Source organism: Chelon labrosus (assembly GCF_963514085.1).
Source record: "Chelon labrosus genome assembly, chromosome: 9".
Lineage (NCBI taxonomy): Eukaryota > Metazoa > Chordata > Actinopteri > Mugiliformes > Mugilidae > Chelon > Chelon labrosus.
In genome coordinates this window covers 19211991-19238069 of record NC_140359.1, presented here as the reverse complement: position 1 = coordinate 19238069, position 26079 = coordinate 19211991, and the positions used below count along the sequence as shown (strand labels likewise).

Here is a 26079-nt window from a genome sequence, read left to right as displayed (position 1 = left end):
ATTCCCCGTCAGCTCGGCTGAGATGACAGCGTGAAAGCTGCTGCCAGCGAGAGTGATCCCTCTCTGCCTTTTTCTGACACCACTCTTCGATGCAGATCTGAACCATCCCGACTGATCGGCCCGCGCTGATACGCCAACCGACGCGCGCCTTCAAGCTCACGGACCGCGTCCCATAATGATGCATGACAGACTTTCTGAGACAAAAGCGCAGCTGTGGAATAAAAAGGAAAAAAAAAAGCTTCTTTTTTTTTTTTTTGGACAGATTTTTAAAAAAAATAACATTGAGATGAAATAAATGTACATTTCAAAAAACTAACTTTTATTAAAACAAAAAAAAAAACAAAAAAACAAAAAAAATCAATTATTGACTCATTAACAAGATTATAAAACAGTGATTTAGTTACATAAATAAATTGATATCGGTGTATCAAATCTTAATTTCATAAGCATGTATACATGGGTCATTGTAATAAATAAAATGGGAGAGCAGAAGATTCCTACACAGACAAACAAAAAATAAAAAAAATAAAATAAAAACAGCTAGAAAGACTCAGAGGAAATCGTTTCTGAAGAGAACAAGAGACACTGGACAACGTATTTTTTTTTTTTTCCCACCAAACACACGTGAGGAATTGCTTTGTTAAAGCATGAATTACACAGCCATTCACTTACTAATTAAGGACACTAAAGCTGGGACCAAGGTCGGTTGTCTCTCACCTCTTAGAACGCGTTTGGTTGTTAGATAGATCTTCTGTTTGGTTACTTTAAAGCGTTAAGACAAGGCAAGAGAAAAAGGCTGCTTTTATCTTTAATCGACACGAGATAGAAAAAGATGCACAGAAAATGAAAAAAAAATGAAATAAAACGAACGGAAATAAAAAAAGAAGGTCGAGGAAACAAGGCAAGTAATGATAGGACAGCTGAACATTGCAGAGGAGACATTGGAAATTCTGCAACGGAGAACCGAGGAGACTTTTTTTTAAAATTTTTATTTTTTTTCGCTGTGTTAAACCTGCGACTATTTTTATTCTTGCAGTGGTTATATTATATTACCGCAAGGTGAGGCAGATGTAAGCCTAGAGATGTCCTTAAATGCATGTAAGGCTGGACACAAAATACTTATTTTTTTTTATTTTACTAGATTAATTTCCAATTAGCTCCTGTATAAAGCACATCTTTTTCAATAGGATCCCATTGAAAACTAGGCTAGTACAACAGCGTACATGCATAAGTAAGTACTTTAAGAGATCCTGTATTGTGTTTTTTTTAAAAAAACATTTATCGGCCACTGGCCTGAAGTAGTCTACCTCCCTCCCCTTTCTTTGCTTTTAGTCAGCCGGAATGATCGTCAATGTTGTTTTCTTATTCTCTGCCACCAAAAACTGGACTGACTGAGTTTCTGACGGGATCCAGCGCCTCAAGTATGAACACATGTAAGTCCAAAACAAACAAACAAACAAACAAGAAAAGCCGTCATCAAGGTCAGTCTAGTCCTTCTGATATGTTCCGTTATCAACACAAGAGAAATTAAAAAAAGAGAGAAGACAAAAAGTAAAAGAGATGCGGAGCGAGAGAGAGAGAGCAAACTACAGCGGCTTCAAGTATTTCACATTACATAGAATACTCTGTATAAATTAGTTAACATATACTTTCAGATCCTCCATATTCAGACATATACTATGGCATATATACAGAGTACAATAAATGCTCGCTCATGTTGTGTCACGTTTTCCTTTTTTTTGTCTTTTTCCTCGTAGTCAGTTTGTTCCGCCTTTTTTTTTTCTTTTTTTCCTGTGTAGAGAAATCCCTGAGAACGTTCTGGTTGACAATTACTGAAGGTTCCACACCACGAACTATAACAGTAGAAAGTCTAATTTCTATGATTCACATGCACAGAGGGAAGTGACACTGGCCTAGTCTGAAAATACCATACAATGGCGGCTGTAGAGATGAGATGGAGGGAGGGTGGGGTTTGAGGAGAAGGGGAGCCGGTGGGGGGAGGGGGATGAATGGTGGCTGACATACTGACACATCTTCTTGAGTGGGTTTGAGCCAATTCTTTTGGCTTCGGGTGTAAGTACGGATGCCAGGGCGTACAGCAGAGCTGAGCGCAGAGACACTTTGCAGGTTTCCTGGTAGCATTGATCTTACTGGTCAGTCCCCCTTTTTTTTTTGTAATTAACACTGTCAGCTATAGAGGGCGATAAAAATCATGATAGCAAAAAAAAGAAAGAAAACAGGGAGCAGGTTCAATTAGTATGGTGAGGTAGTCGCGTCTGCCTCTGGGTTTCTGCTTCAACTAGAAAAATCGGGTTCATTTAGTGAAATCCGGGCTGTTACATTAACATCATATTCGTCTAATGTGTCATCACCGTATTGCCTTCTACTGTCCCCGTTTCTGCAGCGGGTCCTCATTACGTAGGAGAGCGAGATTACAACAACGACAACACAAGTTAGCTGAGAGCGTTGTTGTTGTGTGCGACGAAGCTAATGCCTGGAACCCAGAGAAAACGAATGGCTGCTCAAGTGCTGCTGCTGCTTCTGCTGCTGCTGCCGCCATGTCTAAAAAGAAATAAACAAACAAACAAACAAACAAACAAACAAAAAAAACGCTGATGGCGGCTTTCTGTCAGTGCTAACCGAAGCTGTGCCGAGCCGAGCCGAGCTAAGCTGTGCAGTGCTGCCCAGCGCCCGCCATCGAGGGCCTGGACAGAGGGAGGTGCTCTGTGTGGTTTAAAGCCTTAGTTTCACTTTGAGGATGCCGAGACATTGTTGTTGTTGTTGTTGGTTTTTCTTATTGTTTTTTTTTTTTTTTTTTAAGTGAGCGATTTTGTAGAAGGGCTTCAGCCACTCTGACGACATGTAACTCAATATACACTGAAAAAAGGGAAAAAACATGATGCTTTAAACAAAAAACAAAAAAATAAAGGAACGAAAATTTTTTAAAAAGCCATTTCACTTTTCGTTTCCGTCTCGCACACATGTAGAGAAATACACACAACATTCACAATGTGACAAATTTCCTCTCTTCTGAAAAATAAAAACACTTCTGTACACATAGTAGTAATAATATTATTAATAATAATAATAGTAATAATGTTTATAACAATAACAACAGCAAGAACAATAATACCGCATGTGGCTCTGTTGATTTTTTTCTCATCTTTTCCTTTCTCTTTTTGCTTCATTCTACAAGTCACAATCCCTCTTTTTTACTTGTCTAAAAAGTCCAAAAGAAGTTCAAAAGGCAGACTCAAGTTAATAGAAAAGTACTAGAGTGGGAGGGAAGCTTTGGGCGACCCCCTAGCCTCGCCCTCAGCCGAACCTCTCCCTCACCAGCATCATTAGTTTCTTTTTGCCCTTGTAGATCTGTTTCAGGTTGTCTATGAACTGGGTGAACTGAATGTGTCCGTCGTGAGCCATCATGAAAGTCTCCCGGGCCTTCCCCAGGAACTCGATGAACTCGCTGTAGTGCCGCGGGCTGATGTGCGTGAGCCGTGAGTGCGTGGTGTTGATGTAGGCCCCGATGGTTGCGTCCAGCAGCTGCCTTAGCGGCGCCTTGTCCAGCGACATCAGCTTCCCAGAGTTCCTGCGGCTGTGCAGCGCCGACACCATGCCCGGCGTGGTTAGCGTGCACCGCCGCAAAATGTCAGAGAGCACGGTGGCGCACTTCACGCTCTTGACCACCAGGGGGATGACGGCCGCAAGCTCGTTCTTCCCCAGCGAGTGGCTGAGCGCGCAGGCCCACAGAACGTCATTGATGGCCGGGTGCGTGTCCTGGTTGTAACTGAGGTTCAGGTGAGCCATAGCTAACGTCGCCAGCTTGTACGCTCGCATCGGGTAACCTCGGTGTTCCATGTAGCGCGCGATAGTGAACAGCTGCGTGTAGCTCATTCCCGTCGCCGCCGCGTCCAGTACAATCTGGTAGGCTGTCTCGAAGGCAATGTGGTCCTTTTCACAGAGTGTAAGAGCAGAGAGGGCGCAGTTCTGGGGGTCCTTCATGGCACACTGGAGGGCGAGGGTGCGAGCGGATGAAGCCAGGTTCTCCTGCTGGTGGCAGTCCAGGTGGAGGCGGACGATAGTGCTGTTGGACATGACAGTGGTGGCCACGATGCTGGTGGCTTCAGTGGGGGTGAATAGGGTGAACCAGCTCTGCATGATGCTGTCCAGTGCGTACACACCTGGCAGACAAAAACAGAAAGAACGGAAAATTTGAAGCATCTGGCGCGTCTTAAAGAAATTAAACACGACAAAGCCAGGCTGACTTACCAACTTCAGTGGCACATGTGACTAACCAGCGAACCATCTCTCTCCTCCTCCAGTTTAACGTGGATAGAGTTATTCTCATCACCTGAGGAAGAGGGATATTGAAATGCACATCATCAAACTGCCATGTGGAAAGTGAAACATCTCAGCCGTTTCCACTGAATTTGATGTGCGTCAACTCATTCAATAGTATTCTTACTATAGGAGCATGTCAGTCAGACCAGGAAACAAATTTCCCCAATATAGCTTACTTTTCCATTTAACAATGTTAACTGAAAAGCGAAGATCCATGCTCCACATCCACGTGACAGTATTCATTCAGGAGGCATCAACTCTCAAAAAAACATAATATCCCAGCAAAACGTCGCCCCTCAGCGAGGGGATAGTAATGCGATCCTTTGAGCCATCTTCAACTCCTTCAAGCATCCGGACACGTTCAGACATTCAGAAAGCTAAGGGATCCACAGAGCTGCATCGGTAATGACACAGCAGACACCTCACGGGAGTCACAAGGTCTGGTGATTGCTCATATAACGGGGATGGAACCCCGAGCCGTTTTTTTTTTTCCAGGAATGAGAGCACCCTATAGGGCGAATACTGTTCCCTCATGATGTTACCACATTCCCAGACAATAATGCCACCACAACCTTTTAAAAAATTCAGTTTCACAGGCACGTGGGTAAAATCATTTCACGGACCCGACAGATTTCAACGCAGCTGAAGCGTTCCGATGTGAGCTGTAAGCTTTTCCTGCAGCACGACGATCGAACGGCTTGCTAGGGAAAGATGCAAATTAATGAGGGCTTGGAGGAGAGCAACAAAGATTTTGGTTTATTTGTCTCAAGATCAAAATGTTGATTGTTATTCAGGCTGAAGCCGGAGACCAGAAAAGGTACAAAAGTATTTTGCAACTTGACAGTTTTCTAAAAAAAAAAAAAAAAAAAAGTGTACAGCTAAATATCTAGTGTGTCTGCATACCTGCAGTCCCAGCTCCAGGGAGACTTTGAGAAGTGTGATGTCAGGCAAGCTGTCCATGAGCGTGGCGATCTTGAACGCATCCTGTGCCAGTTTGAAAATGTGAGACGAGGAGTGAATGTTTTTCTGGATGGACTCCAGGACCGTCTCCAGCCTGCGACTGTCACCTAGAAACAACAGGACGGAGATTACAGCTGTGAGCCTCGGAGCGTTCGCTAACATCGAACAAGTAGACTGTTTTTTTTTTCGTTTTTGTTTTTTTTATTTGCAAATATATCTGCACCTTTGGCCGCAGTGAGCATGGTGGAGGCCAGCTCACACTGCTGAGACTCTATGTGGCTCAGGGTGAACCAGCGCGGGTAGCGGTTGGGCACTACGGACACGATGTGGTGAGGTCGCGACAGGTCACCGGACGAGGCCGTTGACTCCAACACCGGCAACCTGGCAACGGGAAAAAAAGCAGAAGATAAGATCAACTGTTCTGCAGGAAACACTAAAACTTCAATTAACTGTTTTTAGCACACTTCAAATAATCGACTATTTTAAAGTGACCTGTGAAAAAGAATAAAGTTAGGGTAAGAAAAACTGAGCGATGATAATAAGATCATTTCTTTCTCTGTACTGTAACAAGCACACGGAGAGACATACTGTACAGACAGAAAAACTCTTCATTATCGCGGCGACTTCAAAACGAAAATGACTTCAGTCGTCACCGAGGGATTACAGTTAGCCTATCCCTGCAATTTACTTTCAACCTGCTGTTTAATCACCAAGAAACCAAGGTATAATTAGTATTTTCTTCACTCTAATTGGTCATAATGAAGTCAGAGCCGCGAAACACCTGCTAGTGGATGGAGGATCTTCACTAGTCTCCGGCTCTCATTATAATAACACTAGCAGGGCCAAGCCTTCACAAGCACCACGAGCACAACGCGATTACCACTGTGGCCGGCTCATCTCCTATTCTGCTTCACTTCCCTTCCCTCCGCTCCCACCTCAGTTTCAAAGGTCTTCTCTCCTTCAGAAGACAGCACAACCTGGCCTTCTCTCAGCCAATCACAAAGCTAATTGAGTCCATGGGGAAATTAAGGAATTCACCTTCCAGCCCCGTAAGGCTGGACACACATCAAACAAATACCAACACACATCAGTGAAAAGACCCGGAGAACACACACACACACACACACACACTCACACACACCTGCCCTTTTGAAAACACATCAAAGCAGCCCAGTAAAAGCAACGTAATGCTAAATGCCAGTTTCAATTTCAGAGCAAAGAGCATGTGATACCGTTGCCGCCCGAGCGAAGGTGAAGGCATGCACAAAAACAGCCTCGTCTTCGCTCGTTTTTTTGTTGCCCGAGAGGGGCCGCGAGCGGGGATCGTCTCTCGGCGAGAGAAGGTGGCAAAAACTCAGCCGTGATGCGCGCGAGTGCGAACACTGACACCCGGCGTAATACGGAGATGTTTGAACGCACTGGCCCGACAGCCGGCTTCATTCCACACACATCTAAAGAGCTGCTAAAAGCCTCTACCACACTGGGGCCTTCTGGAAGATTCCTGGGGTGTAGCAAAGCAAAAAAAAAAGAGCCCTGGGTAAAGATGGAGGCCTCATCAACATTCCTGTCTTTGTTTGGTTTTCACCAGAGAGCCAGAGGCCTCCAGTGGATGGGAGCTTGAGAGGCCAGACCAGCTAAAAAAAGGCCCTCCTCGAAACTCTGTACTAGGCTATAACAAAAAATGATAATAACTACTCATGGACTGCGGCGAAGCATTCAGGCTAAGCACAGGTAGAGTTCATTCCCAGCCAACGGTGCATTCTCACCTTGTAACTACTGCAAAAGGGTGCACGCCGCCCATAAACATGAACGGCCGTCCCCGTGCAATAACACCATACTAACTCCACGTCAAGTGAGCTTAAAACGCCAAATTAAACTCATATTTCTTTACAGCACTGCCACGGCTGGATGTAATATTATCAATGATACATAAAATACTAACAGAGTGAGCTGTAAGAGGCAATCAATCCCTGCGCGAGCCAGTGAGGAGGGGGGGGAACAGCTCTGGTGTCAAATGGCTCCTGTGGCACTGTAGCACCCTGTCACATCTGAGAGGGACATAGCAATACCGCCAGAAATATGCAAAGGCGAGGGTGTGGAGAGAGTCTGCAGCGGATTGCAGAAGACAGCTCTCATGTGGAGCGGAGACGCACACGGGTAATATTTAGAAACAAGTAATGGGCGCGTAGTGACAGTAGATTTAACTTTATCCATTCATAAAGCAAGAACAAACTGTACAACACGTCGTGGAGAAAGAAAGAGATGATGATGAAAAGCAGCCCAGTGAGATTTTACCTAAATCAGATTTCTGGTCTGCATCACCACGACATGACCTCTTTTACCTCGCGTTCCTTCCCCCCTCCGACTGTAAACACGCTTCACTTTCGGAATTTATCAAGCACACATCCATCAGCCAAGCGACACATCCGGTGGAAGACCTCTACTCCTCTATACACAAACTCCTTCAACATGAAATCTTCAGTGTGTGCCCGGCAGGACGGATCAAGTCACGCATGACCGGAGAGGTAACCCCAAACTTCAGCTCTCAAGGGCCTGGGATATTTGAAATGACATTTGCTTTGGGTGATGCATTGTTTTCTGGAAGACATGTATCTTGCCAAAATGTCACTGCGGTCAGGTGAAAACCTGTTCATGTTCAAGTCATCAAGTTCTCAGTAGTTTGATTTCATTTCTGCAAGACTTTGAAAGAGGTTGTGCCACACCAAGGTCATAGGACTTTCTTCAGCTCTTCAATAAACATGTAATCCATACAACTCAAGCGTGGTTTATAACTCTAGATAGATGGCATAACCTACGCAAGTAGCCTACACCGGTTGCTCTGCAACAACACCACCCACTCAAGTCGGCGCTGTGCCAGTCGGGTTAATGTTTGTTTCTACTTCCTCCTTCAATTTCCACTTCCTGCTTCACTTTCAACAATGGCGACTGAGGCTTTTGCCGAAATTTGGCCGAAGACGAGTCACACAAATGTTTGTATCTCTGAACCTCCTCAGTTAACCTTTCCTCGACGTGTTCCATCTTTATTGATCCAAAACAATCAATTCAAAAATTGCGGAGATGGAGTAGCAGCCGGAAATACTAAAGTGGAAACACGTTGCTTTGAAACAGACCTGTTGTGTGTTGCAGTGATTTCAGTGACCCACATTTATTAACTTCAACTTCAGCAGGAGTTGCTCAGTTCCCGTTGCCATTGTGCTAACTAGAGAATCAAACTCAACACAGCTGACTATTTGCCGCCTAACCTTTTTTTTTTGCAAACAGATATAAATGCTTTCACTGGCATAGCCCCCCCCCCCCCCCCCATGGCGTAGGCTCTGTGTAGACAGGTTGCGGGAGTATAAGCCAAGCTTTAACTTATCCTCAACCTGCAGTCATGACACACAGTGCCGTATATTCACACGCTATGGATTATGCAGAGGATAAAAGCTTGTGATTTCTAGCAAAGATCCAGAGTCATTAGCACTGGAAGACTCATATCCAAATCTCCCATGATAACAGGCGCCTGGGATTTTTGTCTCTTTGGCTTCCAAAGAGTTGAGTTAAGTACAGTCTCTGGAGAGGCAACAAACTTCTTCTCCTTTTTTCTTCTCCTTCTTCGATCGCAGTCGAATTCTTCGGCTGCAGCCCGAGAACCAGCCGGCAGCTCCTCTGTTTTTGTGTTGGCCGCTTGCACCAAGCCGTCGCACGGAATATGCTGCGCTCGCACGCTTTAATTAACCTCATCCGAGGCACATAAACACACACTTTGGAATACTCTCGTGGATTTGCATTTGTTTCTGGAGGCAGTCTGATGTCCTCTCATTTACGAAAAAAGCTTTTTTTTTTTTGAGAGCAGCTGTGACAGCGAAGACAAATTGAGAAAGTGGGAAAAGAAAATGAGTGTGTGTGTGTATGCAAAAGAGAGCGATAGCCTCTCTCTCCTTGTATCAATGATAGTGTTATAATAGGTCCATTAAAATAGCCCTGGTTACTTTACCTCCTCCTCTATATTTAACTGTCCGCCGTCCCGTGGGAGCGGGGAGGTATATGCTATCACATTACACTACGCTACATTACACACATTCATTATGTGCTGAGTAGACACCCCTGGCTCCCAGGAGCACCCATAAGTGGCCATATTATTCTAAATCGCCGGTTTCACACCAAAGGAGCGAGGATGGAGGAGGTGAGGGGGAGGAAGCAAGAAAAGGTGAAAGGAAGTGGCAAGGGAAGGAAGGGAGCGGCTGACTCAGGGAAAACGGGTTTGGGCCGTGGGTTTAGCGCGAAGGAGGGGACACACAGCAGCAGGATGTGCAACCTTGAAACCGCACAGAGAAAATCCAAACCATCTCGTTTAGGTTTTGTAAGCGTGTTATTTTCAGGTCCAGGCGCCTCCTAAACGGTTAACAGCATGAAGGTGTCAACAATGTGTTTGCCGTCTTACAGCGCTCGAGCGACTGTGCCACATCACGGAGCACGAGAAATAAATAAACTCGCTTCATTCATTCTCTAATCATTGCTTTTCCTTTTTCTTTTTACAGCGATCGACTGTGTGGAAGCACAACAAACATCTTCCCCACGCTGCCCTCTCCCCATTGGCTCGTGTGTGTGTGTGTGCGTACATGTGTGCGTGATCCTTCCTCATTACAGCCACACTAATTACACTCTCATTAATGTAATTAATATTCACTGATCCAGCTCCCACTAGTCACAACATCAAAACACAGCAGCGCCGACTGATTAACACACATACACATGTACGCATTGTCCACAGATGAATACACACAGGGGCTTAATATAGAGAGATCACATGGACGCACAAACAGGAAAACACAACACAAAACACGCGCACTCAGGAAGCAAGGCAATGGCTTGAATTTTTGCATTTTACGTCCTTGTATTTCTAAAAACCTGCTGACTTTGAAGCTGCAGGAAAGCAGGAAAGCAGGAAAGCAGGCAAGCATACATGCGTACGGCAAAAAAACAAGAATAGCATTTAATTCTTCAAACATGTTGACAAGGTTTCACAAGGCTTTGGCATGACTACACACACAAAATCTAAGGGAAAAGCCAACAAGTCCAGTTGCTTCTCTTTTAGCTTAGTTTTTTTGGGGGGGGGGGGGGGGAATGTAAGAGACCTACCGCATGGCTCTCAGTGCAATTTTGTACGCCAGTTCAGCGTCGTGAGGTAGGAGAGAGGTGAAGAGATATCGGGCGAAGGTGTGCATGGGAACACTCTCTCTGTGGACAATCTCTCCGAGGCCAGAGTACGGACCACCTGTTCAAAAGAAAATCACAGAAAAACAACACATGCAGTTAAAAAAGGTGGCCTCTTTTTAATGACGGAACAAAGAGGAGAAAGAAATGCACTCATCAAGTCAATAAACTTCATGTTATATACAGTCCATTTTTCTCTTGTTGCACACTGAGTCATGATTTTCCTATTGCATGCTGAGGAGGGACTCTGGTCTACTCCTTTCAGCCAGGAAGAGGCAAAGCCACGCGGCATTTAAACAAACTGTGACGTCAAAAACCATATGGTCGTGTGTGCAGACTTGGCCCCACGCTCCCTTCCTTCCCTCCCCCCTTTCTCCAAGCACTTCCCCTCCTCTCTGGTGGGTTATTTTAAACCCCAACAGGCTTCAAAGCCACAGACCACATCACACAGTGGCGCAGCAGCAGCCTCCAGGGGCCCACAGAGGCCTCAGAGCCTGGTGCTCTATTAGAGACGGAGCCAGAGGTGGGTGGTCGCGTCGGGGGACGCGGCAGGGATGAGGTTTGGGTGGGGACTGGAGTGGAGTTTGACTGGGCTGGGTCCTCTGGGACGTGCCACCAATACCACCACCGCCACCCCGCTCCTCCTTCTCTCCTCCTTCCCATAACCGAACCCCTCTGCTCCAGCTCCAGTCCTGCAAATGTACACACTGTTGTGTGTGTGTGTGTGTGTGCGCGCATATGTGTGCTGACACAATACCCCTGGTGTTACTGTGTAAAGAGCTCATTTTGGTCTGGCCCAGGGCAGCTCAGCCTCTATTTGCACCACAAAATGAAAGGATAATAAATAGTGAGACAGAGTCAAATGTGTTTTTCCTGTTTTAGCAAGAATGTGTACGCTCTCTTGGCGCGTGGGAGGTAAAGGAAAGTCAGGGAGGAGGTGTGTCTATGCATATGGATGTGTGGAGACTGCTGGGAAATGTAGTGAAAAAACGACAAATGGTAGAAGAAGGTAGAAGAGCCGGGGATAAAACTGCCAACCCTGCATCTACTGTACAACTCACTGTGCCGCCCAACTAAACTAAATTTTAAAATCCGTTAAGTCCCTCACCCTCCAGCAAAAAGACGGCTTGTTTACGGAAGATTTTGACCAAGGAGTCGTCCAGTTCCACTTCCTGCAGCTTGGCCAATAGCTGCTCCTCGTTGCGACACACCTTCTCTTGAGCGTACAGCCCATCGGGCATCACCCGCTGCTGGCCCAGGCCAATGAGAGCCGTCTCGACCGCCAGTGCCACGTACGATTCGCCGTCTCCCAGCAATCGCTGCACGGGCATCCGCTGGAGGTCCGCTCGGCTTACAACACTGGAGCAGTCTGCGGAGGAGGAAGACGAGAGAGAGAGGAAAATGAGGAGAAGTTGGCATGAAGTGGCAGAGAAGGTCAGCGTAATCCTCTGAGGTTTTGGACATTAGATCGGCCCGTCTCCTCTGAGAGACCACCGTGACTGTCACACAATACAGGTCTGAATCCAGTGACCACCCAAAATAAGAAGCAACGCCTCAGGAGCATTCTTCTGTTCCCTGCTCTACCTCAGAGGAGAGGGCTATTTCTGTAAGCAGCAGAGGCAATGAGGGACAGAGCAATCACAGAGCGTAGGAGAGGAGGATTTAATAAAAAAAAAAAAAAAAAACAGACAGAAACTCAAGGTAAAGCTGGATGTTGGAAATCAATCCAATACAGCAAAGAAAGAAAAATAAACATCTGTGTAAAATATAGAAAACCTCTTCTCCTTTCATGATTACAGCCCTGTTTATTTTTGTCTTACGGCTTACTTATGGTTTTGCTTTGTACGTGGTAGTTATATTATCCTTGTATACATCAAAATCAGCATATGTCATATACAATATATCACATAAAAAAAAGAAAAATGCCATAGTGCGTGGGAGTAAAAAGCATGCATTAGAGACAGAGTATGATCTTTCTGGAGCTGTGCTGGCTTCTAATTCATTGTTTCACAGCTATACTTAAGTCCACTGGTTTTATTCTAGGGTGTTATTTTAATCCAGCAGTACCTGAAAGGTCTAAGCAGGTGATGGAGCCTTCCTCACCCGCTCTTCCCGACTCCGTCAGCGTGCTGAACAGCGTACCTATGGGATCCAGGGGGTGTCCCACCCAGCCCTCCATGTTGGTTATGGAGGTATGGCCTTTATGAAGCAATTCTGGAGATGAGACAAAAAAAACAAACAAACAAAAAAAAACAGTTATTCATACATTTGTTTGTCCTTGCTAGTGGCGATATAATTATTACTCCTCCAGTTTCCCTAAACTGATGATTTAAGAACAAGTTTCAGCGTCGGCACTAGCTTTTTTTCCAATACTGAAGGGTAAATCAAATATGACAAGAACATTTTGTGCAGGATGCAAATCATCAGCCTCTGCATGCTGAACATACAGCGTAAGCAAATGTAAACATACCATACATATGTAATATAACGCTTTGCAAATATTACAGCCATCAACTAACTGCCCAAACAAATTCTCCTACAGCATGACACATGTGCACAAAACAAAATCTATAGCGTGTATCTCAATGATGACTACACAATCATAGACTTCCTGAGCAGAGTGTTCAACGCGGTTCGAGTCCTCTCTGAGATTAGGCGGGTTTAATGAATTATTTAAACTTAAGACGTTAGGCAAGCGACTCTGAACAAAAAAGACTTCATATCTGGACAATACAACAGGGACTTCCTTCGTTGTAGTTTAAAGGGGCGGCTGGGTGTGACACAAAGCTGGAATTGAAAGCATTCCCTGCAGGTCACAACACTATGAATACATTTAGAGTTAAGCATTAAACATCTGAGATAAAAGTCAACACGTTTATTTTCCCTTGCCAGTATTAGGTATTGTATTTGAGACAAATGCATGCTGGTGTTTTGTTTGTGTATGTATTATTTTTTATTACGTGAGAACAGTTTGCTTGCTAATTTAAACCGATCAGGCATAACATTATGACCACTTAGAGGAGAAGTAAATAACATTGACCATCTTGTGACAATACAATGTTCTGCTGGGAAACTTTTGGACCTGGCAGTTGTGTGGAGGACGTTACTTAGACATGTACCACCTACCTAGACCAGACCAGGCACCCCCACCCCATAGCAATGACATTCCTTGATGGCATCAGCCATCCCCAGCAAGATGCAGCCTGACACACAAAAACACTTTAGCAACAACTCAAAAAACATAAAAAAATGGCACAAGTTGTTGACCTGGACTTCAAATTCACTAGATCCCAAACTGATCAAGTATCTGTGGGATGATCCACAGAGGCCCCTCCCCTCAACCCATAGGACCCAAAAGCCCCCACTAACAACATTCTATTGCCAGATGCCACAGGACACCCTCAGGAGGCCCATGTCCATTCTCTGATGAGTCAAAACTGTTTTGGAGGCGCAAGGGAGACCTACACAATATTAGGAAGGTGGTCATAATGTTATGCCTGATCGGTGTATATTCTGAACAGCGTGAATTAGTAACTAGGTTCACCTTTTTTGTGCCGACGAAAGTGCTCCAGTTGCCTCTGCTGTTGCCTCCGTAACGTGTTGACCACGGCGATGGCCAGCCGGAGGGCTTCTCTGGGGTAACCGTGCGAACGCAGGGCATCCACTCTGGCACAGGCTGTCGGGACGTGCTCTGAAGACGAGGCAAACCTTTGACCTCAGTATCCCTCCACGAAGCAATAGAAGTTCTCAAGTTGGACTTATTGCGTATAAATAAGTCATAGGACTTACCATGCCATAAGGGCCAACCGCGCGAGTCAAAGAGGGAGCCCTCCTGGTTGTCATGGTAACAGTAGTTGGCATAGAGGTCACTGGCGATAATGTGCTGAAGGTGTCGGTCCTGCCAGTGCAGGTCGCAGGCTTCAATGGCCCGTGTGAACACAGTCCTGTGGGGGCGCATCTCTGTAGGAAGAGGAGGAGGAGGAGGAGAAATGAGAACATTTAAAGCTCCATCATCTTCACGTGGTCAGGGAAAGGGAGGGGTAGGGCCCACGTGCCAGGTCGTTTGGTTGCTTGGGAGCATTTAAATATCTATTAGCATCTTAATTTTCATGCATTAGCATAATTACTGTAAATAAACATAACCATCACCTAGAAGATTGGCAGTCTGAACTGGCTTCTACGCCACAGAAAAATCTGCCTGGGCTGTTTCAAAGGAAGAGAGCCACTGTGTTCGTGTAAACCGAGTCATTTCGAGCTTAGAGAGTGATTTGGCTACATCGAGAGAAAAAAAAAAGCACAAAAAAGAAACCACTTCCAACTCGTGGATCAATTTGATTGAAGCAAAACAAAAACAAATAAGTGCAGACGGACTCTTTAGGTAATCGCTAATCTTTGCTGCACAACAGACGGAGTGAAGGCTTCACTCCTGATACATGTTGCACCTTCACGACAGCTCAATACAAACATGTTATTGACGGACACATATAAAACTTGTCAATCTCTGACCTTGGTTGCCATGGGCACCCTGAGGCAGTGAGTGGGTGAGGTTGGGCAGCTCATTGCCGTGGTTACCGTCCTCCCAGGGGCAGACGTCCACGCTGTTCCATCTGCGCAGCTGGCGCAGCCATGAGGACTTCTGCTCGGGTTTACAGTGTGGGTTCAGTACGATGCACATCCACAGGGCACCTGGACACACACCAACACACGCTGATAAACTTCAGCTGCCTGCCCTACTTCTCAGCGTGCGACTATAATGTAAGCAATGACGCATAAAACCCAGGAATGTGTGCCTTTTGAGATATCCCAAATACAGTTATCATGTAGGACTGAAAGCCTGAGGCAGTTCTCAAACATGTGCAGCATCACAACACTGTCTCTTGTTCTGTTACGGCACATTTTCCGAGATGCCGCCATCTTGCACTGGAATACAAAACTCTCTGAGAAAACAGAGAACTTAACTAGTCCCGAGGCAACGCTGACTGCACACACATCATTTTGGAGTAAATTGGAACAAACAGAATATGAAAAGTGTCTGTGTCTCTGGGGATGCGAGCACATTCGGGGATTTTACTCTCAAGACTGCTGGAGATATGTACACTCCACGGTGTGTTTGTGTGTGTGTGTGTGTGTGCGCGCGCGATTGTGTTACGGATGAGCGTGTGCGGAGGCAGACAGAGTTTGGGAGGAAGGACGAAGACAAGGACAGAGGCAGAATGAAAATACAGAGGGAGAGCAGAAAAAAAAAAGCGGGCAAGATAATGGGAGTGGAGATGATTTGGACGGGGAGACATGGGTGAGGACAAGCGAACGAGGCATGGCTTTGTGTCTGGAGGAGAGGAGTAGCTGCGACTCGAAGTAGGAAGAAAGACAAAAGAGGGAGAGAAAGAAAGCGAGAGAGACAGACAGAGGGAGATGGGGAGAGAGAGAGAGAGAGAGAGGCGCCGAGAGGCAGCATTCACCACACATCAGGGGGAGTGATAAGGACTTTGGAAGAAGGGTTTGAAGTGTGGACTTCAAAGAGACCGTACACACACTTCCAAAAATACGTGGGATTGAAACAGATGAGATCACTGCGCTGTCCTCACAAAGTGCAGAACAAGACCAAAGGGAGAAAACGAACATCATCATCAACAACAGCAGCAGCAGCAGCGGCGGCGGCGGCGGCGGCAGCATCGACATCAACCGAGACACAAGAGGAAAAACAACAAAGACAGGAGACAACACGACTGCTGTCCTGGTGACGGGCCTGTTGGTTCCGTGGCTTGTGAGGAAGTGCTTTTTTCTGTAGGTACAGTACAGTCTGTCAAAAGGAACTACACACCATATCAAACCAAACAAGTGCACGGCGAGCAGCACTCTGTCACATCAACTAAATATATAATGGGACAGTGCTCGGTAACAACGGCGGAGGTTAGAATATTTGGGTTTTTTGATGAGGAGCGACGTGCTGCATTAAACGGCTCGTAATTCACAAAGACGCTCCTGCCGAGCTGCCAAAGCTGCAGCCACGGTGAGAGGGAGGGACTGCGCATCTGTGTGGGCTTTCTTGGACACAAAGGACAAACAAACAGGAAAAAGAATGCGCGCGTGTGTGCCTTTGTGTCGGTGTCTGGCTTCGATCACCCACCTCGCTAAATCTGTCTGTGCCTAGCGGAGAGGAGGTGCGCATGTCTGTGTGTGTGTGTGTGTGTGTGTGTGTGTGTGTGAGACTGTGTGCGTGTGTGCACATTTATAGGACAGTACGTTGCGTGTGGTGTGCTTCTCTCTTTTTTTTTTATTTTTTTTGCCCTCACCCAACTCGTCCCAGAGCTGTCTGTACTTGTCGGTCATGGTGGTGCCCTGCTGTCTCCACAGCGCCAGCCGAGGGTCGGCCATGAACTGCTCCGTGATCAGTGTTAACATCCTCGCTCCGTTGGAGTCACGCATCTTCAGCATCTCCCTCACCTACAGGAGGAGACAAGGGGGGGACAGGAACGCACACACATGTCGTTTATATACAAAAAACACCAAGCGGGTCTCACAGCTAACAGTACAAAATATATTAGACTCACAAGCATGTATACCAGTTGAGTTTAAATACATGCTATACACGTTTTTGTGTGTGTCTGTGTCAGGCTGCATCCTGCTGGGGATGACACATCAAGGAGTGTCATTGCTATGGGGTGAGGGTGCCTGGTCTGGTCTAGGTGGGTGGTACATGTCTAAGTAACATCCACATTAATGCCAGGTCCAACAGTTTCCTAGCAGAACATTGTATTGTCACAAGATGGTCAGTGTTATTTACTTCACTCGTCAGTGGTTTTAATGTTATGCCTGATCGGTGTATAATGCCAATTCCACGTTTATTGTGTGATCTGTTGATGCGGGTGGTGAGCTTCAGTTTTAAATAATCCTTGCGCGTTATATGTTTTGACTTCGGATCTTCAAAACTCCTCAAAGTTTTTTCCTCGCACGTCGCACTTTCCGCTCGTCCTTGTGTTTTTAATAAAAATCTTGACTTTGGTAAATCAATAACCATTCATCATGCCCTCCGAATAGTTTTCTGGTTTGAATATTCTTCAAAACTAGAAGTCGCACAAAAAAAAAGAAAAACCATTCACCTGCACACAACAGAATATTGTGTTTTCGAGATTAAATATTTTCAGAATTTACTTAGTCTTTTATGAAGTAAAAATGCAGAAGTCTGTCAGCATTCATTGTTGGGATCGATAAAGAGTGGAAATACAGTTTCCAAAAAAAACGGAATGAATAAAAGAAATGTTTGCAAGTGAACTATTTTTTTATTTCTGGTATTTCAGCCAGCAGCTGAGTTGTCTTCTCTGTATTTCACTGGAAGAAGTTCTGAGCGGCGCTAATCGCAAGCATCTTCTGGTGGCAGGAAGCATAACCACTCTTGGGTGTGTGTTAAAAAAAACAACAAAAAAAAAACAGGTATTTTTCTGTGCCACTGTGACATTTCGTGGACATGTGCTCTCAAACATACGTGCATGTATTTTCTATCTCGCTAGCAAGAAGACAGACACTCACATTAACATGCGTGGCACTTGCAGCAGATTCACAATGCGAATACGGCCGAGTGTGTTTTTATTATTTAAGGGCGTCTCTGAGTGACCGCAAGTGTGCGAGAGTGCGAGCGCGAATGCGTCTGCGCAAGGTGGCTGTCAGAGGGTGTGCGTGCGCTGAAAAGAATATAGCAGGCAACAAAGAGCACGGAGCAAAGCGGTATTCTCTACAGCCGGTCCGGCTGGATGATAATGGCCTTGGCTTGCAGTCTTTACATAGCACACAACGCATTAATGCTGGCCTAGCTGTGCCACTGCAATACCAGGCAACCACACATCTCTCGCGTAATCGCTTAATCATGGGTACTGAGCGGTATATTGTGCAAGCTTCCCCTCTTTCTAGCCTCCCTTTTCTCTCTCTTTATCTTATACTTTCTCTCCCTCCCGCAATTAGCTCTAGCAAAGAGACAGCTTGGCCTTTAATGTATGTGCATTATGTATTATCTTTTATTCCTTGAGGGAATAAAAGATAATACAAGTGCAGTGGAGAAAGGGAGAGAATATTTATTAAAAGGAAGCAAAGAGACTGTGTTTCTTGTAGAAGAAACACCTGAAGGGAGAGGGGGTAAACGTTCCACAGGCGGGGAGTGCGCTCGCGGCCATGAGCGACGGGGCCTGGTATGTGCTGCATGCGTGTCGTTATGTTCTCTATGCGAATGAGTGAATGTCACCGGCTCCCGACCTTGCTGAAGAGCAGGTTGAGCTGCTTGCCCGAGCCGTGGTATCCTCCCTGGGACAGGAAGAGCTTCACTTGCTCCTGAACCTGCTCCTCGTCCAGGTGCCAGCAGTTCTCGTCGTCCACGCTGGCTCCCGCCGTGGGGTCCGGCGCCCCTGCATACACAAACAAGGTTACCTCTTGTCCTGATTAAAAGCGCAACGCTACTGTTATAGAATAATACGCAGCAAAGTGTAGATTTTTTGTTTTATCAGTGAGAGTTCAGCCTTTACCTTTACTGCTGCTGAAGTGCAACTTAAACCTAATTCTAACAAAAAGCCTCTTAAATAGCCACACAACAAAAAAGTTTGATCTCGAACAATGTGACTCATGTTTCTACGCCCTGAATACATTATTTATTTATATCCTCAGCAGCTTACCAATACAAGAATCTGCCTGTAAGGACATTACCAGCAATGCAACTGATTATAAATAATATTAATGTAGACTAATTTCGTGTAGTCTACCCTCCTCCATAAGTGTTTCAATTATTCTGATCATCTTTCACTTTGTCAACTGCATGCATATGAACATTCAGCATCTGAAAAGAAACTTTCCCCTCGACAGAACAAAGCATGGAGGTAAATACAACCTAAACTGACCCATATAGTGAGTAATCGAATTGGACTAATTCAGCTCTGGGTCTGTTCATTCCCACATGCCCCAGTCTTATGCTGTTCTTTCTCTGTGTCTCCCTCCTTCCTTCCCCTCTTTCTCCATTTCCTCATAGGTTTCCTTCCTCCAAGTCTGTTTCCCGTGCGCTTTTATTTCGGACATCTCACCGTGACCTCTTTTTTTCTTTCTTTTTTTTGCCTCCTTTATCACCACTTCAGAATTACACACTCTGATAGTAACACATCCGAAGCCTTTATAGCTTCCTGTGTTCACCGTTTTATCTTTCTGTGCCATTTGCCCTTCTGTTTCTGCGTCGTCAAGGCGAGCCGCAAGTACAGTATTGATAATGGGAGATATGCACCTTCCTTTATCTCCCCGCTAACCTCTGCATCTCTGTCCCTGCCTCGTTCTCTCGCTCTCTCAGAGGTCTACCGTGTTGATTACAGCCACAGAGCCTCTCCTTTGCCGTCTGGATCTCATTAATGAGTAACATTGATCCTGCTTTACCTTCATCACAAAGTCAATACGTATGCATGTAAAGGCAGGAAAATAGGTGTAAAACCTGTATATGCTTGTGATGACACCTGTGGCCTCTTAAACACACAGACATTTCCTCACCGTGGACCTGGTTGATCTCCGAGTTCTGCGACAGAATCTCGTCGGCCAGTTTCTGCGCCGTGGGCAGCACCTCCGTGTGGTGGACTGAAATCAGATACTGGACGAACTTCTGCAGCTGGTCTCTGCTCATCTGGAAGAGGGTTTCCGAGATGGGCAGGTGCAGTTTGACCTGCTCGGGCTTCCGTACTCTGTAAAGCGACAGCGCCACCACGTGAGCGCAGTAGAATATGTCTTTGTTCCCGCAGGTGCACGTTACCGCCGTGATCTTGCAGCGGTCGAAGCTGACGCTGACGCTGCACACGAGCTCCGGGGACGAGGGTGTGGCGGGGTCCGTCACAGTGCCGCTCAGGTGGAAACCTGAAGGCAAGGAAAGCAGAATTAGAGCCATTTTTCATATTTAAGCGTATCCATTCTTCTTCTTTTTTGAAATTCACATAAAACGTTTTCTCAAATGTGCTACTGCTTTGAAGTACATAATAGTTAAATGAATGCCTTTTGGTTTTTAACCAATTTAATTCTGATATTGTGATGCTTCTTTTTCTGTTGTTTTCTGCCCTTCTTTTCTCAATTTCCTTGTTTCCCTCATCTAGTTACAATACAGCATTTTTGTAGTTAAATCTCACCCTGAGCAACTTTGATCGTTACAACAAGATCAGAGGTTGAACCAATTATCAGTAAAGACAGACAGTAATAACATCGGTCTCCACAGAGAGATCTTTTAAACGAAAAAGGGAACGGGGAACGTCCAACCTCCACACACTCGAGGGTGGAGGCATGTTAAACAGGCTCAGTTGGCCACAGTCACCAGCCAAAAGGCCCCGCGTCCTCTTAACCTGAGGTGCGATCGGGACCAGCTGCAGTCCACTGCTTGGACTCTGAGGCCGAGAGCAAATGAGCCCGGCAGAAATCTAAATGCAAGGAAGTGGCGGTGCACAAGAGCCGAGAGGATGTGAGACAGAGACGGGGAAGTGAGCGGCGGACGCGACTGTTCCATTATGAATTATACAGCCTCTTGTTTGACTATAATGTTTGATCTTGTCCTGACTTCGCTATCCGGAGGCGTGGCTTGTCAGAACGGGACACTGAATATGAATGAGCCAGGTGGGGTCCCCGACAGTGTCTTAAAAGACACACACTCATGAGCATATGAAAGAGACACACGTGCTCGCACACACTGGGGGCACAGCGTGGGATCATGCATTTATTAATAATGGGAGTGGCTAGGAGAGATGGAGAGTAGCTTATGAATGCATTTATGTGCTCAGGAGAGATGTCTGAAATTCATGTGGACCGGGCGAAGACATACATATCTTTAATATGTTTATCAAAGGGCTGAGCGCATACAACGCTGTGATATCAAGCATGTATTAACGCATATATCAAAGTGTTTCCTGGGCCTCTATATTAGGTAAGAGGGGAGCAGGGGGGGGGGTGGGAGTTGAATATTTCATAGGATATAGATGGAAAGGGGTTACACAAGCAAGCGAAACAGAGGTCAAAGTAGCTTCTCTTTCTCTTCCACGCTTAAGAGACGCAGCAAGAAAGCAGGTGAATATGAAGCAGAAAAAGAGACGGTAGTAAACAGGGTCAGGACCCTAGCCTACAGTGTTGGATATACCCTCAGGAGGTGTATAAAAATAAAAAAAGCACACAATTTGAGGTGGAAAAAAACACAGAGAAACACACGGGCCTGGTGTTGCGTTATCAGTCGGAAATTCAAAAAGACAAATTCAAAGTAGCAAACGCTCCGTCCCGTCCCGTCCCGTCGCATGTGTCCTTTCGCGCCGCGTTATCTGCAGAACTAGGAAGCGTTGGCTGCAAATATCTAACAGTGCAAAAAAAAAAAAAAAAAAAGAAAACACCCTCGCCACGGAGATATGCGTTTCCATTCCGAAAGCCAGCTGGCAAAAGAAGTAGATGTTCGTTAGCAATATCCACACAACAGGGGTGTGGATCGAATATGGCAGCCGCTCGCATCTGCAGTGATCAAAGCCTATACGTCTACAGCTGTGGGAGACACGGTGGGAGCGGGGCAGAGAGAGAGAGAGAGAGAGAGAGACGTACAGAGACAATCTGAAAGGAGACAAAAGCGTTTGCATGGTGCAGCTGGTTGGAGAATGGAAAGCTAACTTATTTAGCTGCGTAACAACGTACAAATGAGCGAAGGTTATTGAGTACTTCCTACATTTACTCTGTGTGTGCATGTATGTGGTGTGCATGTGTGTGTGTGTGTGTGTGAGAATCAAGCTGGTGTTTCAAAAGTGGCCCCAGGTCCAGAGAGGGGAGAGAAACAGAGAACATCAAAAACATGTGGGGCTGAGAGAGCTCAAAGAAAAATCAACCTCTGATACACACTCAGCACACACACACACACACAGACACACACTTATCAGAGGGCTGTAAAAGCAGCTGCACTTTCTTTTGCAAATGTTTTCTTTCCCATAGGGAAAATTAACAGGGATACTTTTTTTTTTTTTGTTTTATTCAAAACACGTGGAGTATGAAAAACTGAAGGACTTAAGTGTTCGAAAAGCAAACTTCTGTCGTGTTTTCCTTTGCTTTTAGCGGACACTCTCGCTCTCTCGCCTTCCAGCCCCTTTTCATCCCTGCCTCCCTCCATCCACATTCCCACAGCTCTTTCTCTCTCACTCTCTGACAGATGGGTAGGTAATGAGTTTCGCCTTTCCCCGTCCAATCGTCTGGGCACCAAAAACTGCCCCCCGCGCCAAAAATGCCCTTTTAATTTAGCCAAGCGCTGAGTACAGGGATATTACTGTTTAGGTACACACATACACACACACACACACACACACACACACACACACGTACGTACGTACACAGGCATGCACACACACCTCCCATGACTCCTGGTTGGGCGGGTATGAAACCATCGATGTCTCATGTGCTAGCTATTAAAGAGCCTGGTTTCCCCCTCACCCAGTCCACCAAGCTCCCCTCCCCGAGTGGTGCTCAGGGCCCTTTTCTGTGCATGTTCAAGAGGCCGGGATTGGCTTTCAAAGTAACCATGGCGGCCATTTTTAGAACAAGGCCTCTGTGAGGTTGCCCTAGAAACCCCTTCTGACCGCCCTGGTGAAATCACTCTTGGCCCAAAGATCTGTGCAAGGCAGGGAACAGTTTGTAAAAGAGCTAGCGAGAATAAGCATATAAATATATATATAGTGTATGTATATATAGATATATAGATATATAAATATATGTTCAACTCCCACAAACGCCTCCGGACCACCCACAATCTTTTTGGGACTCACATCAAAAGCATTCCTCTAAATTGCCCTTCGCTCCATCTTTCGTTTTGAACTTGTATAAGTGCCGATAAGCCAGCATGCACTCTCTTGACCAGCTAGCACCACTTCTGTCTATTCAACAACAAGGGGCCCCCAGGAATACCGGACTCCTGCTCTTATTTCAGGGCGGAGGGACCTTGACGAAGGCCTGCAGCTCCTTCAACGTACATCGGGCTGTGATGGAAGAATGCCGCCTTTATACGCTCCCTATAAAACAAGATTGAGCTGCCCACATGAAGGCAGTCGGCGGGGATCGGGGGCCGGTCATGAAAGGTCTGCTTGCCTAAGCACAAAAGTGCCCAGTGTTCCAAAATCTCCGAACTAAATTAGATTGAGCAACATACATATATTTCCGCAATCAAATTAAGATTCCAAGTCAATGGAGAAAATTCAGGCCCAGCAGTGGGAAGGTCATTAAGTTTATTGGCTGAATTGGTTCATGAGTGACTGTCACCTAAATCTAATATGGCACCGCGCAGTTCGGACAGCACTCATCCGCTGTGTTTGTGTGCGAGCCTGCGTGCGTTTGAGTCTGAATACATGATGGATTTCAGCAGGGGGAAACAAGATGAAACAAATGGGCCGGTGTGAAAGCAAGTAAACAAAAGGAAAGCGGGAGAAACAGAGAGAGCAAATAGATATTTAAGGCCCATTCGCCTGCGAGGATTCACTTTAGCCTTGCACATTAATCAAATTACCTCGTGAGCTGCAGACAGACGGAGAGCAACACCTAAATCCGACTCTACCCTCCTAGAGCTACTCTGATCCGGCGAGGACCACCTGCAGTAGTTTGAGCTTTAACGCAGGATTCTAGTCCATGTTGACCAAAGACAGCCTGCTAAAACCTTTCGGAGAAAAAGACTATGGGACTGGAATCCAATCCGCTTGGTTGGATTGAACCGGGAGGCCCTAGTGAAAGGAGATCTGAACCACGACCAAAGAAAAGCAAGGTTGTGGCGCAGGTCGAGGAAGGGTTGGGAATTGGCGGGCAACCCCCAACTGTAACACTCCATCCCACCCACCGCCAAAGGAGCATTTCCCAAATAGCGGCTCCTTGAACTGGCCCAATTAATAAGGTTACAAAGACAAATACAAGGCCCTTTTAGTATCTTAGAGGGGAGGCCTCTCTGAGTAACAATACGTGCATGCGTGTGTGGTCCTATAAGGAAGAACCCATACAGAGACTATAAACAGAGATCAGTGCTATTCTGCAGGAGACCTTGCTCCGGGCGAGTGTGTGCATGTGTGTGTCCTAGGTGTGGGACAGGCTGGAAAAACACAACTGAGCTCCAGGGGGGCGGCCATATTTCTGCCTTAAACCCCACTGGTGAACCAAAAGGCCCTTTTTTCTTCTCCGCACATTCGCACACACGCACCAACACACGCTCCCTCGCAGTCTGAACGCCGATCTAGACAGACACAAACGAGCGTAAATTAATGTTTTGAGATATTCTATGAATTTCAATGCTTTTACTTCCGCTCGAGATTCTGACAGCAGAATCTGAATGCTAATCATAGGGATGGGAGGGAAAGAATATCTGTGTGTGCGTGCGCGCGTGTGTGTGTGTGTGTGTGTGAGCGAGGACGGCTGTGTGGATGATTGGAGTTGTCATCAGCTGGCGGTTGAAATGACAGTCGACTACTGGGCTGCTGCCACTTAGTTGCCACGCGGCACATCAGGAATGACTTGCAATTTTCTAACTATCACTTTCAAAATGGATTCTAATTTTGCTGGATCGGGCCTGTCAGGCAGAGCTGGTGTTACTCCCCTGCTGACTGATCCCAAAGGTTGGCGTTGAGAAGGCCGACCTTCACAGAGAGACAGCGGAGGCTCTGTTCGGGGGAAGGGAACGAGACAGGATAAAGTGATAACCAAGAGGAGGCCTGATTGCGAGGAACCTTAAATTCTGATCATGGTCAGGGTCTTTATCCTCATTCTGGGTCTTCTCTTACAGAATCAGCTGGGGCGAGGGTTGGTTTGTTTGCCTTTGCAGTGAATAGGAAGCTGGGGCCAGCAGGTGGTCGGTTTAGTTTAGCTTAGCTTAGCAGAAAGACTAAGAACGTTGAGTAAAAGCAAGCCTGATGCCGTTCAATGGTAAATAAACCATTATATCCAAACCATTATATGAAACTAAGACAGATTTTAGTTAACACTTGGCTTATTTGCCAGACTATTTATTGGCTGAGAACAACAATTCCTGGTGGTTGCTGGATTATGTTACATTTAGAGCCACGCTAGCCGCTTCTCCCTAGTTTAGCATCAATGCTAAGATAAACTTAGATAAACCAACTGCAGACATTAACTTCATCTTTACTGTACAAACAGAAGTGCTGCTACTGTCACCTCATGCAATTTTTATTACCATTTCCGAAAACAAAAACACTGATCAGGCATAACATTATGACCACCTTCCTATTATTGTGTAGATTGTATCCAAAACAGTTGTGACTCATCAGAAAATGGACATGGGCCTTCTGAGGGTGTCCTGTGGTGTCTGGCAACAGGTTGTTGTTAGTGGGGGCCTTTGTGGGTCATATGTGTTGAGGTTAGGGGCCTCTGTGGATCAGGCTTGTTCCAGTACATCCTACAGATTCTTGATCAGTTTGGGATCTAGTGAATTTGGAGGCCAGGTCAACACCTTGTCCTGGTTTTCATGTGTTTTGAGTTGTTCTTAAGCCGTTTGTGTGTGTGTGTGTGTGTGTGTGTGTGTCAGGCTGCATCCTGCTGGGGATGGCTGCCTGGTCT

The 26079-nt window shown here is 46.0% G+C and overlaps 1 protein-coding gene across 1 annotated transcript in view; it reads right to left on the bottom strand.

The window, feature by feature from the left end:
• Positions 1-298: 298 nt before the first annotated feature.
• LOC311493700 (zinc finger SWIM domain-containing protein 6-like) overlaps positions 299-26079 on the bottom strand; it is a gene marked incomplete at its 5' end in the record, with an annotated part of 43787 nt that continues 18006 nt past the window's right edge. Inside the window, 13 exons of the mRNA XM_084552466.1 lie at positions 299-4181; positions 4270-4351; positions 5245-5408; positions 5525-5682; positions 10444-10579; positions 11627-11887; positions 12586-12732; positions 14063-14209; positions 14308-14478; positions 15025-15204; positions 16812-16962; positions 18763-18911; positions 20029-20385. Coding sequence (XP_084408592.1) covers positions 3316-4181; positions 4270-4351; positions 5245-5408; positions 5525-5682; positions 10444-10579; positions 11627-11887; positions 12586-12732; positions 14063-14209; positions 14308-14478; positions 15025-15204; positions 16812-16962; positions 18763-18911; positions 20029-20385 — 2969 coding nt within the window. The 3' untranslated portion in view covers positions 299-3315. The remainder of the gene's footprint in view (positions 4182-4269; positions 4352-5244; positions 5409-5524; positions 5683-10443; positions 10580-11626; positions 11888-12585; positions 12733-14062; positions 14210-14307; positions 14479-15024; positions 15205-16811; positions 16963-18762; positions 18912-20028; positions 20386-26079) is intronic.